The sequence below is a fragment of the Cheilinus undulatus genome, linkage group 23, assembly GCF_018320785.1.
Source record: "Cheilinus undulatus linkage group 23, ASM1832078v1, whole genome shotgun sequence".
Lineage (NCBI taxonomy): Eukaryota > Metazoa > Chordata > Actinopteri > Labriformes > Labridae > Cheilinus > Cheilinus undulatus.
The window spans coordinates 22,805,894-22,821,235 of NC_054887.1; the positions used below are offsets into that span (position 1 = coordinate 22,805,894).

Sequence of the window (15,342 nt, forward strand, 5' to 3'; positions counted from 1 at the left end):
CCTACATTGAATCAATTAAGTTCAACTTATCTTACTGAAGCAAAGCTTTGAACAAATGGTGCTTAACTGCAGACAGAAAAATGACTCTGTGCCAGTCCCCGCAGTATTTTAATCTTTTTTGTTACTAAAAATACCCCTACCTTTTATAATTCCATTTTATGCCCACAATAAAAGCTGTGGATTATTGGAGTTAAGTAAATGGGCTAGCACCTATCATCATTATGATGACAGGAAAAAAAAAGGCAAGGCAGTATAGTTTTATTATGTCACTCAGGTTACTTTCAGCGCGGCCTCCTAACTGAACATTAAACAGGAGGCAAGCCAGGGGAAGGCGGTAAGGATTAAACTCCATGTTGTAAGTGTGCTAGGATGGTTAAGGAGTACTCCATGCAAGTGTTCGCTCCATCTGGCTAATGGAGCTCTGGCAGTGGCTGCCAAAAATCCAGGCTAAATCTTGTCTCTGATTTTTGCTGTCAAATGGCAACACGAGAGGAGAAAATGGCAAGATTTTATGACAGAAAACAATCCAACTTGTTGCATAATGCAGGTCTTTATAGGTCAAATTGACAAAAATTCTTCAGTTTGAAGTGCTGTGGTTACATGCATGCAAGGAAACTTGCACAAATATCTCAAAAAAGCATCATAAAGCCAGGCCATAATCTGCCACTTATGTTAAAGTGAAGCGATGTTCTCAGTGATGTGTCAATCTCTTTCATATTGGAGCATTCACTTTGGTTCTTGACAGACGGGATGTGTTAGAGGTTAATTGGTAGAGCCAAAGTGCCGCACACATGGGATGAGAGCAATCTTAACACATAAAAATCTATTTTACATGGTTTGGAACGTAAACTGTGGCGCCCATTATAACCACTCTAACGTTTATGTGAAGTGTTATGTTGTCATAAGTTGCAATCACAGGCTTATTTATGAAAGTCAGCTTCTGCTCCCAAGCTTATCTGAGTATATAAATTCCTTCACTCCAGAATTTAAGGGGGAGGGGGAAGAGGGGACATGTAATGATATTGCAAAGCACTCAGCCTGTATGATTTTACAGGCCCTAACACTTTGATGTGCTCTTCAAGGGGCTGGTATGACTTAATGTAGCTTTGAGGAAGCGTCAGCGAAAATGAAAGAGACCAGGGGAGAAAAAGAAGACAGAGGGAGGCGGGGTGGGGCAAACAACATGATAGAGAGGAAGATGAGAAGAGGGAGGAAGGAGGTGAGGACCGGTCAGGTTTTACCTCCCTGCTGAGATTAACACTTCTTAAAAAATAGTGTGTAAACCTCTTGGTGGTAGACTACAGCCAATTAAAAGGAAAAATAAATAAATAAACAAGCCCCAGCATTGCTGGATCATCTAAAAAAAATCAAGCCTTTATATGAGAAAAGATTAAATAACTCACAGCTCTGCTGTCAAAATACACTGAGAACAGCAATATAAAAAAATGCAGTTTGTGTACAATTTCTTTAAATGCAACACTTAAGCTGCAGCTGAGGAGAAAGTTTTACACATCTTGCACCTTATGGTTCCTTGGTGAGCAACATGCTTAAATATCAGTAAAATCAGAGAGCTCGATCAAAACACCTTTACAGAAGTTGGGGTTGAGGAGTTTCATGTTAGGAGGAGATTAGACAATAGGTGGTTTGCAATCACGTGATCCCGGATTTCCGAAAGTAGGGGACTGCTATTAGGAATGAATGAAAACAGAGGCAAGTTAGCACTTTTTTATTTATTTTTTTAGATTTGTTTTTGGGCCTTTTCGTGCCTTTATTAGATAGAGGAGGACAGTGGATAGACTTGGAAACAGGGACGAGAGTGGGGGAGAGACATGCGGCAAAGGGCCTCAGGCCGGATTCGAACCCCAGGCTGCCCGCGTACATGGTGCTCGCCTTAACCACTCGACTACCGGCGCGCCCAAGTTAGCACTTTAAAGCTCTAAATAAACCTCTACACTGCAATTATCAGAACATTTCTACATACATCCAACAATCCCTACACTTTATTAAAAAAAGTGATTTTCACTGCAGTTTAACTGATTGACCTGGTGTGTTGGTGATCGATACCATGAATTACCAAGTCCTGCAAACCTACAAGCATCATCTAGCCAGACGAAGGGAGACGAGAGTCTAATGGAGTCTTTTACTGAAGTCACCAAGAATGACCAAAGCATCACCTCTGGGAACCCAATCTACCACTGAGTTGAGTCTGGTGTAGAACACTGCCTTTGCAGAGAGTTCACTTAACCCCTGTATGAGCGAAGACTATGATAAATGAGACCGAGCCCACTGAATGGGTCAGTCTCATTGACAGGCCTTACTTCCGATATCAAGAGGGGCAACCCCTCAATGTGGTGTCTAGCCATGTGGCCTAACCAGTAGCTGGTGTATCCACCCACACTAGTCTTGCAAGGACCAGGGTGCCTCATCTCAGACAAGTCAACAATGGCAATCCTGAGCCTGGCCAGCTCCCTCAACATTACAGGAAAGCGGGAGCGTTCCTGAAGTGATGTCACGTTCTAGAAGCCGACCCAGAAAGACTGCCTCAAGTTGAGCCGAAACAGTTGAGAGTTTCCTTTCCTCCTTCTTTTATAATTATTCATGTAAAAAGCCAAACTGTTACCAAATGAAGAGCTGTTTGGGGCCAACAAGCTTTACTGAGCTGAGCCAAAAGTCCTTGATGTTTTAAGCCTTCAACAGACTCTGCATTTTTAATAATCTTGTAAGTTTCTGTGTGACACGAATCTCATACAGTATCAAGTTTGATACGTCCAGACTGTATGATTACAATCCCCAATTAATGCCACTGAATCCCAGGTAAGATGTATGCTGATGTGCAAAAAATAAACGTCATGGGTGTTCGCCACATCAGTGTGCGTCATCCACCTATGCTGTGAGTGCCGTGGTAAATAATGAGCAACAACAAAGCCACTGAAATTGTAGCATTCATATGCTTAGGAAAACATCTGAGATGAAGATTTTCCACCTTGTTGGAATCCCATAAACTTCCACTTTTTGGCATTTTCTCCATTCTAATGCTTACCTGTTTGTTTCTTGGTGCCAATGACATGTTTATTGTTGTGTAATTTCTATCTGCATTCCTATTGGTTTGTTAGTTGAATGTTGGTTGTAGCAGCAGTCACATTGTGAGATGGTAATCCTAAATTTCTGACACTGTCAGAATTTTATCCCAGGCTATCTTTGGTTGCAAGACCATGACAATGGCCGTCTTCAACCTGTGTCACAGTGCAACATAGGGCCACTGTTTTAGAGCCATGACCAAAGATATTGCCCTAAAATTGCACTGTGTATACCAGGCTTTAGTCATCGTTTTTTTTTTCTAAACCGTCCATGAAGAGAGATTGATTTCCCATCAAAACAAGCAAGGCTGGAAGTTCGTGAGAATGACTTCAGGTGAGGAAACATGGGTAAAATCACAGTTTAATGTGGAAAACCATGGCAAAACTGTACTGAATCATTTCCACTTCATCATGGAAATAGACCATACACGAGCATTAAGTGACACCCCTCATCCAGGCATTAGATGGAGGATTTTTAAATTCCTGCCTGCCATTTCTCTGTGACTTTCTAGCCTCAATATTTTCGGGGATTAAGAAATAAGAATCTTTATATGTCTGTGCTTTGAACACTTGGCATAGTTGTGAACAGTTCAAACATGGCCTTTTCTACAAAGAAATCACTACTTCCCCTCACAAGGGGAGTTTCTGTTGCTGCATGGTGTCATCCGCAAAGAACCTATACAACAAACAGCTGAATGGCAGAAATGAGTTGTGAGGAAGTAGCAGGAAACATGAATGAGATACAGCAACAGAACAGTAGCATTCAGTAGCAGTTTGTGCTTCCTTGGGTAACAGTCTTTGTTGTCATTTCCATTCCATTGTGGTGGTACTTTTATGGCTGCCACAATGACAGGTGTGGCACCGATGCAACTGCAAAACTCTCTGGCTTTGAGGAAATGTTTGTATTTGTCTAAAAATATTAGAGCTGACAAGAATAATCGGCAAGAGGTTCCAAAATGTGCTACCTTTATTCCTTTTCATTCCATAACAAGCTCCTTTTTTCCTTTTTTTTTAAAGTTGTTTAAATCTTTGAACTACCTACAAGAGCACATCTGAATCCAGAGAGTAAGTCAATCCAAAATGACACTAAAAATGAGCAAAATGAAAAGGGGAGATTTATCATGATTAAAGTTTGTAATTGTTAGACAGCCCTAAAAATGTTATATATGTATATAAGCAATTTTTGAATTTCAGCAGGAAAATTCAACATATTTTACTTTTAAAAGAACCTTTTATTTAATGTGTAACTGAGGCTCTGTATGTTTCAAAACAAACCAACCCCCTTCTCCATCTGTGTATGATTTTTATGATACAGAGCAAAAACACATTACTCTTACGCGTCACACCTGACAGTAGCAGGTGATGCTGGCGGTGTTAACCCTGCCTCCGGGTTAACATGTGACATGCTCTGTACATTTCAGCCTCATCTCAGTGACATGTGATTTTGATCAACGATAAAACCCTGCACATCACCTCTACAGCACTCTCGACCCGTAGGGGATTGAAGCTGGAGTAGCCAGAGGAGTGGAAGAGCTTTAGATTTGAATCTACAGCTGGGGGCAAGACGATGAAGAGCAGATAGTTTGTGCACACTTCACAACATCTGATTTCAAGGCTGAGGGAAGAAAAGTCGGGGGGACTTACAGAAAACAACTGGGTGCCAAATGCTTTCCACACTCATATAAGATTGGATTAATATGATGTGAGTGATGCTTAAAATCAGACTGGCAGTAAATAAAGGAAAGTTAATTAATAAAGGCAGAGAGGCAGATTAAGACGTGGCCAAAGTCGATTTCATGGCCTCTGACAGCGGAGTGCCAGTGAAGCCAGATGTGAGGGGCTGTGAAAGGGAGACCTCAGCATCGTGCTCTGCTCTCCTACAAACTGGCAGACGATGAAGGGACGGTGATTGGCATGGAGGCCTCAGATCTGTTCCAGCTAGTTTGGGGATACAGGTTTCAGTGCAACTGTGTGATTCTAAATGTGTAACTATGTGAGTCTATAATTAAGACTAAAAATCAAAGGTGTCAAGGATGGCTTGGGTTCTCTCCATATACTCAAATAAAACTGTTTGTGCATTAGAATATTGTCAGTCAGATTTGGCCTCTACTGCCGCCTTCATGAGTCATGTTTTATCTGTGAAATTCTTATTTGATAGAGGTTTGAGCACTGCAGTCATATGGGCATTTTTAGCACCATTTGTTTCCGGTCAAGTCACTGTGGTTTATAATTATATCATTAAAGCAGAAGCATACTGTCATGGACATCTGAATGTAATGTTATTAGAGAAAAAAGCAGAAATAAGTGCCACTGGAAGGCGAGCCAAAGGGCATGAAAAAACACTAATTTGTTTTTAAATCTTAATAACCATATTTGTAGGTTTTTTGAGAGATTTCTGTGTATACTTTGGGTCAAGGTACTCTACCCTGAGTTTTTACATAAAAATGTAGAGCCTGTTCTCAGGGGGCTTGATTTCTATTATGAGAAATATTCTGGTCCCTGTCTGTAGTGGATTTGTAGTTGGAGTAGTTGAGCTCAGTCGTGTCAGAAGGCTATAGCGTATTCATGAAAAACTGTCACATTAAAGGGATAGTTCAGAACTTTTTAAGTGGGTCTGCATGAGGTATCTATCAACAGGAAGTGTATTAGCTACAGGAGATGCTGGTCTACACGGCCCCTTTATTGAAAAGACTCGCAGCATTTTAGTTTTCCACATGTAGGCCACTTTTTTAGGACTACTTCAGCCCACCACTTGTGTGTTCCTCTGCCTGCAGTGCACAGAGAAGTGTTCTGTATTTTTTTTTTTACTTTAAGAGCAAAAGCAAGCACAATAGAATTCGTGATCACGCCATTCCAGCTGAGGTACAGTGGTTCATATCCATTTACAGATCCTTATTAGCATTGAAAAAGAATGTTTTTGTTCCCTTCTTGAAGACAGACTGAAATCTTGCATCTTTACTTCTTAAAAAAAACTCCATCATGTCCTGAGATTTCTGTAAATTAAGACCTGTTAGTAGCAGTAAACTTCTACACTGTCTTAAGGTAATTTTTTTATCATACTCAAAATGTTCTCCTTTTGCATAATTTGGGTGTTGGGGTGGGGTCTGGTTTTTGTTTCTGTTTCTGTGTTTTTTCTGTAAAATTAGAGAAAAATTGTGAACAACAGACTGTAGGATACCATCAAATTTAAAGCATTTAACCCCTTTTGTATCTCCTCTATTTAAAATGTTGTATCTCCTGTCATCATCTGAGAAGTGTTTCACAGCCTAAGCTGATCTTAGTTATGAGTTCTACCACAGACAACAGACCCCTGTATGTACTCACAATTAAACACAGAAACAATTGTACACACAAAAGTCCACACATGGATTTTGATACTGCAGAGGACGGCCCATTAACTATACTACCTAAAATATGGATCATTACCCAGCACAAAACAGAATACAAACACACACGAATGACAACGAAGCTTGTCAGAGGACGCGACCATGCAGGAACAACAAGGATTGTTAGTTTTCCTATCACAGAACTTTTTCTCTTCTTTCCTCCCCCTGTCACTGATGACAAGTGGGATGCTGTGATTTATTCCTGTCATTCAGTCGTAATAACAAGAGGGCCGTCCTTTGTTTAGTCCCTGCCGGTGGGAGGGGTGCTGCAGCAAAGGGAGTGAGGTGAATGTCAGAGTGCTACAGATAATTGACATTCATAAAGTCAGTGTGGTGTTTAAAGGGAACAGAAAGTAAGAGCCATCGCTCACACCTCTGAGTGCGGAGATTGTTGCTGCTGGTGTTTTGTGTAGGATTGCACAGGCTGATGAAATACTCACTGCAGCATGGGGAAGTGTAGCGTGTGTTTGCTGCCATTTCATCTTTGACTAATTCACATTTGATCTACCTGTGTTTGTCATGTCAAACTTTGTCTCTATCTGATGAATACATTCAGTGTTTGAGCTTGTTTCTCTGATTTTGCCCTCGTTTTCTTCATGCACACAAAAAAATTCCACCTCAAAGTACCTGTCTCTACGTCCTGGGTGTAGAAGTGCAGGGTGTCTGAGATTTCAGTGACATATACTGGTCTGTAGTTGGGCACACGTTCCTTTTCTTCCGATACTTGCACAACCTCCTCGACTGGTTTCTCCTCATAGTTGGCCCAGATCTATAAAAGACAAGAAAATGAAAGAGAGAAGTCAACAAATGCAACAAATACCTGACAAATGCAAAAAGGTGCTTTGAATTTTTCTTTGCATAATGAGACAACAAGAAGATACTGGGGGTATTACAAAGCAATGCGATCCAAAATGGGATTTTTAGGGCCAGAGCACCAAGTTGCGAGGACCCTTTAGAGACTGGGCTTATTCAATATGTCATTTCATAAGAAATTGCGCAGCACCACCCACTGGCAACAGGAAGTCACTGCTTTTAAATTTTACATTACAATTCCAAAATAGTTGGCCAAATCTTGCTAAAAATTTCTAAGGGGCATCCTAACACATTGACCTTACACATATTTGCAGGTCAAAGGCCTATGTGGAAGGCTGGGGATTGTTTGATCACCATAAAACAGGAAGTGGTTTTGTCAGGTGGTTAACATGCATGTACAGCCATGAAATTTGGTGGAAAAATCCCATGTGAGAACCTGAAAAAAGTGATATAGCTTGAGTGTTTGGGTGTGGCCCATTGGCTCAATGGCGGCCCCTACAAAATTTTAAAAAATCCGCTCCTATGACCTATGATTTTGAAATTTGGTAGGCATAAATATCATGCCAGGACCTACAAAAAAGCCTCTTGGACCCATGTCTTAAATCTTACTGGTAGTGCACCATTTTAAATTTTTGAAAAAAAAAAAAAAAAAAAATCGGTCAAACTCGCCATTTTCAGGGGTCCTTTCAGGATTATTTCGTTGCAAGGTTTTAATCTGACGCACTCAAGGATAAAATGTTATCAAAATCCTGTACAAAACCCAAAGGGTGCAGGCATGGACACTTGTCAAATTTTGATGTCTCAAACCGGCACAAAAACTGTCTTTTTGTCAAATACACAAGGGTAGTTCCTGCAAAATTGAGCATTGCATTTAGCAGCTGTGCAACAAGCCAAACATGCACCAAAGCCTGACATGTGCAAAAGTGGTCAGTGCTGCTTGCAGCCCTACTTTTAAACAATCTTTGTAAAAGTGCAAGTCACCCATCTGTGTTCAAGCCTTATAAAATAAAAAAAAGAACAGCCTCATAAAACTGATAATAGCCGTGCTTTTATTTCCCTTTTCACTGCCTTACACATAGACTACTTTTTATTTTGAAAGGGAGCTAAATGTTCTTCTACTAGATTATAAAAAAAACAGAAGCAAATGATAACAAGCAAAAGAAAATCAAAAGTATCTGATGCATTAAGATAAGGTAATCCTTATTAATCCCCAGAGGGGAAATTCAAGCATTGTAGCAACACAAAGACTAAGAAGCAAGTAGGTGAGACCCATTTTTCTTTATAAACATGAAAACAGATTAGATAACTAATAAATTAGGAATAATATACGACCTGTATTAAAAGGAGTGAACTATACAGGACAATTAAGACATTACATGCAGTGAATGACAGGTTAAAATGACAAGGGACAACAAAGTGACATGGTATGATTAAAAGCAGCAAGAATGATGAACAGAAATGCCACATTTTGACCGAGCATGGAATGAAGAAGTGCAGTCTCAGTAGTATATTAAAGTTCAAGCATCCTTTGAAGAGGTATAAGCTGTAACATCTCCACCTTGCTCATTAAGTCTCTTCATGTTACCCTTGTAAAAATAGTGTGCTGAGAACATATTCACAAGGGCGCACAAAAAAATGGGACAATCTACTAGTTTAGGGGGAAAGAGCTAAAAGGAGCAAGAGACATCAAAATCAGAGCCAAAGGATAGTAGTGTCTGTTGCTTTTTATTGAGGAAAATTACCATGACTGTCAAAATCGCACATTCAATACCATTTCTCTCATCTAAAAAGCTGGCTGCTCTTCTTCCTCATAAGGTCATAACCGTGCATTGAAAATATACCATTACGTAAATAAAGCTTGTGGAGTGCTGGTTTGACTGAGAACACTTAGTCAGGACAACAAGCGATAGGCAGAGGAGGACACAGGGACTCCTGCTGTTTCTCAAAGCCAAGTTAGGATCCTGGAACAGCTGTTTTGAAGGATAGTATGTCATCAACAAAGGACTGTTCTGATGTCGAGGCCCTCATCAAGTTCTTTGAACAGAAAATGATCAAGGATGCACATTCAGTACTGAGCAGAACTTTAAGGCATGTTTGGGCAAAAAAAGATGGCTGAAGTAAGGTGTGTAACAGTGGGTAAGCCCATATCCCCCTCCTATGTCCCCCTCTCACCTCATCAAACAAGGAAAGTTTCCTGCTGTGAGGTGCATATATGAGCGGGCAAGTCAGGAAGATTTCAGGGGCAGGCATTTCTGATATCATCTGAAAATTTTCAGAAGTACATGCCTAAAACAGGTAAAAGGCAAAATTTGATGCACTCAGTTTATGAGAAATGAAACCATTGTACTGAAGCTTTCACCACAACACCATAAAGCAAGGAAAATGTTTTAATTCAGAGCAGGTAATTGAGTCTCTTTTGACAGTCTTATCAACAGAAGATAAGAAAGAAAATGTTCAAAGTAATGTACCGATCCACTGGTCCAACATTCCCCACAGATAAAATGTAAGAAATACTGGGAGCTGAAATTTTGTCATGATAAAAGAAGGCAAAAAATGTATTTTTCTGGACGGCTTGAAAAGTGACAACATGTTGGTAAGCACCCATTTCTTTAGGGGTTTTTTTACAGGTTCAGTCTTGGGTCGAGGGTTAGAATAAGGTTAAGATTAGAGCTAAGGCTGAGTGTTCATGATAACAGAGGTGAGAGAAAATTGTAGTCAATGAGGCTCCTCACAAGCATAGCAATGAATGTGTGTTTGTGCGTATGCGTAAGCAGGTTACATCCTTTCTCTGCTGCATCAAGGTTAGATCTCTTTCAGCTCCCCAGGAGAAACAGAGGGCAGGAGGCTCATTAGGAAGAAGTGCTTTGCCTTGGGCCACATATCAAACTGCATGGATGTCAGGAGCGGTGTGTGCGTTTACAGAGGGATGCAGAAGAAAGAGTGGGAGGTTGTCAGGACTGGATGTTTGTATACAGACTACAGTAATAGTATTGAGCACGTGCGCCGACGCAGGCTGGTCAGGATGAAAGGCGGCTAATCAACTCCCTGCAGATGAATAGAGGGAGAGGGAGGAGATTCATGAGAGGAGACGGGGAGAGGAAACTCAAGAGTCAAAAAGTGCATCACAGCGCTACAACTTCTGGTGCAGCAACGGCAGCACAGCTTGTTACCACTGCTTTCTGCAGGCTATTTGGGAAGTGTTTACTTTCAAAGGTTACAGGAAGAGAGGGGAAAGAGGCTGTGCTGTATTTTAACAGTGCAGCAATATTAGCCAATTAGGTTCTGGCTAATTATTTAACTGCATGGTATCATTGCGCTAATTAGATTAGCTAGTTTTAGCGTTGTCATTTTTTCACCCTGCCTTAGCTCATCTGCAGAGCAATGCTAGGCTTAGTTAATCACACCCAGGGCTTTTTTTTTTTTAATATGCTGTCTCTTTAGATTATCCCTTTACCTCACTGATGCAGAGATGTACAGTGGTATGAGTGTGAGAGAAATGTGGAGTGTATCGGCAGGGAAACAACAACACATTGGAGGAATTGTTTTCAACTGTGACCCATGATGCAACTGACCAAAGATATGAGTGTTGTTGCCCTCCCTCAGAAAAGACAGGGTCATACCATCCAATTAAATTCAATTATTCATCCCCCTAACACTGCAAAAGGAAACGGATAAGAAAAGAGGGGGAAATAAGCAGGTAGAAATTCAGGGGATTGAGGGTGAGAAAGGTTAATGAAGACTGAAAATGCAGCCACGCTTCATAAACCCAGTGATCAACCAGATTTTTTTTGAAACAGAGTTCGACAGGCAGGTGCATTATGATCACACACACACAGATGCAGCCACGCAACACTCAATACACAGTCACAAATGTGGGCGCGGTAATAAACACGCTTCCCTCATTGCAATCGAGCTGACATAGCTTGGCTCCTAATCAAACCCGCAGCACCAATTAGGGATTACAAAGATTAAAGTGTCGACATTCATTAGCTCAATGGGCTTCACTGCAGCACCTTTAGGGTAGTGGAGGGTGGGTGGTGCTCGGACACCGAGCACAGCCACAGGGAATCCTGTTGACCTTTGACTCTGTTGAGTGTGGATATCACATAGGAGGGAATGATGGAAAAACACCAACGCCTCCACATTGGTGGACAACAAAGTGCAAATTTCATTTCAGGCGGAAGTTGATAACAAGAAGTGAGCACATGCAAATTTTCCAACAAATTCTGATAAAAAAGAAGCTAACATTATCTTGCCTCAATCATTTGGGTTTTTGGGGGTCGGTGTAAACATCCATTTTGCTCTCAGTGTGAAACTTACATGTTCAGCTTTGACTCTGCAGGCAGACATTGTCAAACTGCTCTGCTTTTGTTCTCTGCTGCACCCAAAACAAAGGCTTTCCTCTTGTGCACTCCTGGACGATTGCAAAGAGTTTTGGACATTTTGTATTTTTGCAATTCTGATTTTGTGAAAAAGATCATTTAAAAAATGACTATTTGTTCTGCATTGTTAGCAGTAGCTGTGATTTGACTTGTGCCTATGAAGGAGAGCAGCTTCAGTTCTATCAATGTGTCTAAACATTCAGGAGCATTATTGAGTGTAGATTAGCTACATTTCGGCAGCACAGAGGGGAAAAAATAGACTTGGAGCATTTAAATTTTGCCTTAGGAGACGTTTAGGTCTGTAGCACAAGTCAAATGCCAGCCATCACATCGCCTGTGATAGTCAAAATAGGAGCAGAGCAGTTTTGTGAGACATCCATAACGAATGAAAAATAAAGCTTTGCATATGAGGGGCAAATTGAGATGAAGCTTTGAATGCTTGAGTTTAAAATGTTTCAACTATGTTTTTAGCAACAAAAGCTGTAAGTGACGAGAACTTCACAAAGGAAACATACAGGGATATTGGCTCAGTTGAGTATTGGACATTTCCAGTATTATTAATAGATATCACCAACCCATTAACAAATTACACACTTGAATGTTTTACATGCGGAGGGGACTGATACAATACGTTATATGACACAGTATGTCACAATTCAGGGTGATAGGATGAGGTCCAATGCAATCTGATGTGGTACAGTCAGATACCATGCAATAGGTTCTTTGCAGACAACGTCACAGCAGCAGAGAAAACCCCTTGGGGGGCAGGTAGTGAATTCTGCATAGGGAAACACTACCAAAAAGGTCATGTTTTGAGCTGTTTATGACTATGTTAAGCACTCAAAGTGCAAAAAATATAAACATTCTTTATACTTAAGCTTTTGTGTCCTGAAACTAGTGAAATTTTCTGGTGAAAAAAAGACTTCAGTATTAGTGTGGCATTATCTCAAAAGCCTCTGTGTGAAACCTGGACAAGCAGTGTGACACAACACTTGTGTATGGCCCGATTCCACAAAGTGGTCCAGTTTGGTTCAGTACAGTTTAGCCATAGTCAACCCAGCCTAACTCACTGTGACAGAAAATCTGTCTCTTTTACGAGATCCAGATCATTTGGCTCAGCTCAGAAGAGCTGGTTGTTTGGCTCCCAAATGGCTCTACATTTGGTACCAGTTTGGCCTTTTTAAATGTTGATTAAATAATGACAAATGGAAGAAAGGAAACTGGCACTCAAATTAGAGCTAGCTTCCTTAGCTCTTAGTACTTTCTAAAGACATGGTTCTGGCTTTGGCTCTGGCTCCATTCTGGAATCTCGGAACCTTGTTGCTTTCTGGCAAACCAGCCCATGTTCACGCCAGTTTAAGAAGAATCAAAGTGGGAATGTTATTCAGGCGATTTCTTGAGTTTATTAATTATTTTGTCTGGCATTCAGGTGAACCCAAAGTTCAGCGTACAACTTGCTCTTCCTTGTACTACTCTCCAGCTTCACCTGGAAATCTGTCAATGCCTGTCGAAATCTGAGATTAATCGTGATTAAAGTTTGCCATGTTTTGACAGCACTTATTATGATAAATAACATTTTCTGATGAAGCTGTGAAGTCAAATTAGTGGGAAAATCTGTTGAGGAAGCTAATTCTTTAAATTATTTTTTGTTACCAGCGATTCAATAATGCTATCACGAGTCAAGACGATGATAAATGGCAGCATAAAAATTTCATTCCAACCCTATTTATCACTGTTTACAAACATCCTCAATCTTTAATAGGCCCTGTTCATCCAAGATTCCTTTAAGACTCCAGAGGTCAGCATGATCATATCTTGCTTTGCATCATCTTTTAGTGCACTATTAGAATCACTGTAATGCTCCATCTCTTTTTAAAGCAGAAATAAATGCACGGACACGCGTGCTCACACACCCCATACACACACACACACAGTGCCCAGGGCTGATGACCTTCCGTGAGCAGCCAACCATCCTGTTTGTTCCACTTGAATGCAGGTATGTGACTGCTGCTTCTGCTGCCGCTCTGCAACTGCAGCCAGACGCTCGAGCCACCAAGCTGGCAGAGACAATGTGAGAGAGAGAGAGAGAGAGAGAGAGAGAGAGAGAGAGAGAGAGGGAGAGGGAGAGGGAGAGAGAGGGGGGGGGGGGGGGGGGGAAGAGAGAGAGAGAGAGAGAGAGAGAGAGAGAGGGAGGGAGAGAGAGAGAGAGAGGAAGAGAACCAGGAGAGATAGAAAAGCAGAAAAAGAAAAAAGCAGCAGGCCATTAAGCGGAGGCTGAAAGGACAACAAGTCCTAATAATGGAGGGCAAGCTAAGAGAGATAGCAGGTTACGCTGACCTTCACAACTCCTGAATGGCAAAACACACTTAAATCTGGTGAGTCCATAGCAGTAATGGATGGAGGGATGTCTCTTAACTGTTGATGGTTTCTTTAAATACATTTTTAAAAAAGAGAAAAAATAAGTTTTCAATTGTCTAAGTTTGGTTCTCTTTCCAAGTCTTTTTCAATCCTCTGAGTCTTTTCTGTTTCGACTCTTGGTTAGTTTAGGCTAACAACTGGAATAATCCCAATGCCAGATTTTTAAATCTTGATAGAATACTAGAAGAAATAAAGCAATACTGACATCAGTTTTGATGACACGGCAGGAAAAATATAAGTCCCACTCACCAATTTTCTTATCTCTTTTTAGCTCACATAATGTTAATCAAAATATAATTGAAGAGTTGCATATAAGACCATCCTTTTAAAATGTAGGATAGAAAGGTATAGAAGTAAATCAAACTCCATCAACCTTAACAGAATCAAAAGTTAACAAGTATTGGGGGGGCGGTAAAATTTCGGCTCAAGGAATGGATTTTGTGACACTGTCATCACCGGTTTCATCACATGTTGTCTTGTCGTGCACACACAAGGCATATCCGGTACTAGTGTTAAGGCTTGGCAATCACGAATACACCATGTCAGACTAAGCTACAAAAATCTCATCCTGTCTTGGCTGACAGCCTGGCCACGCTAGGGTGTCAAACTAAATGATGATGCAAGAAAACCTCTGACATGCTAATTTTGTTGGCTCGTGGTCATGGGGCTTCTTGGACTTGTTGATTATGTCACACTATAAGAGTCTTTGTTGTTTGACAATAAGCTCCATTGTTGCTGGCATGCCAAAATATGCTTGTAATAACAGCAACATACACCAAGTCTGCCTGCTTTGCAAGGCATCTCTGTCAGCCTGTCTGGGGTTTGAACAAAAACTGTGTGCCACAATGAATTGACTCAGTTTGTCTTGAGGACAACAGTGCAGCAACTCATATAATAGAAGCAATACTAAAACATCTGATAACCTACCGAACCAACATACCACATAGACTTAGTTACATTTTGTACCACACCACCTCTATCTTTTTGCTGTCTCAAACAAGGTCTGTGCCCTGATTGTGTTTTCCTGCTAAGGACACAGTCAAACCAACTGACACATTTACTTTATTGCTTGTTTCTGATGCAGTGCCAGTATATGAGTTTTGCTTGCAGCTCTAACACAAAAACGAAACACCCATTTCCTTTGCTAATTCTACGTTCAATTCATTTTTTTTTTTTTTTTTTTTTAGATATTTCTCTGAATCATTTATGATAGTGATACATTTATCCTCACTTTTTTGTCTCTTAAAAGAATGGACTGAGGCTCTG

General features: G+C 40.7%; 1 protein-coding gene across 1 annotated transcript in view; it reads right to left on the minus strand.

Annotated features, from left to right (window-relative positions):
* Positions 1-15,342, minus strand: part of snd1 (staphylococcal nuclease and tudor domain containing 1) — a 284,136-nt gene that overhangs the window by 58,896 nt on the left and 209,898 nt on the right. The window contains exon 18 of the mRNA XM_041780449.1: positions 7,091-7,232. Coding sequence (XP_041636383.1) covers positions 7,091-7,232 — 142 coding nt within the window. The remainder of the gene's footprint in view (positions 1-7,090; positions 7,233-15,342) is intronic.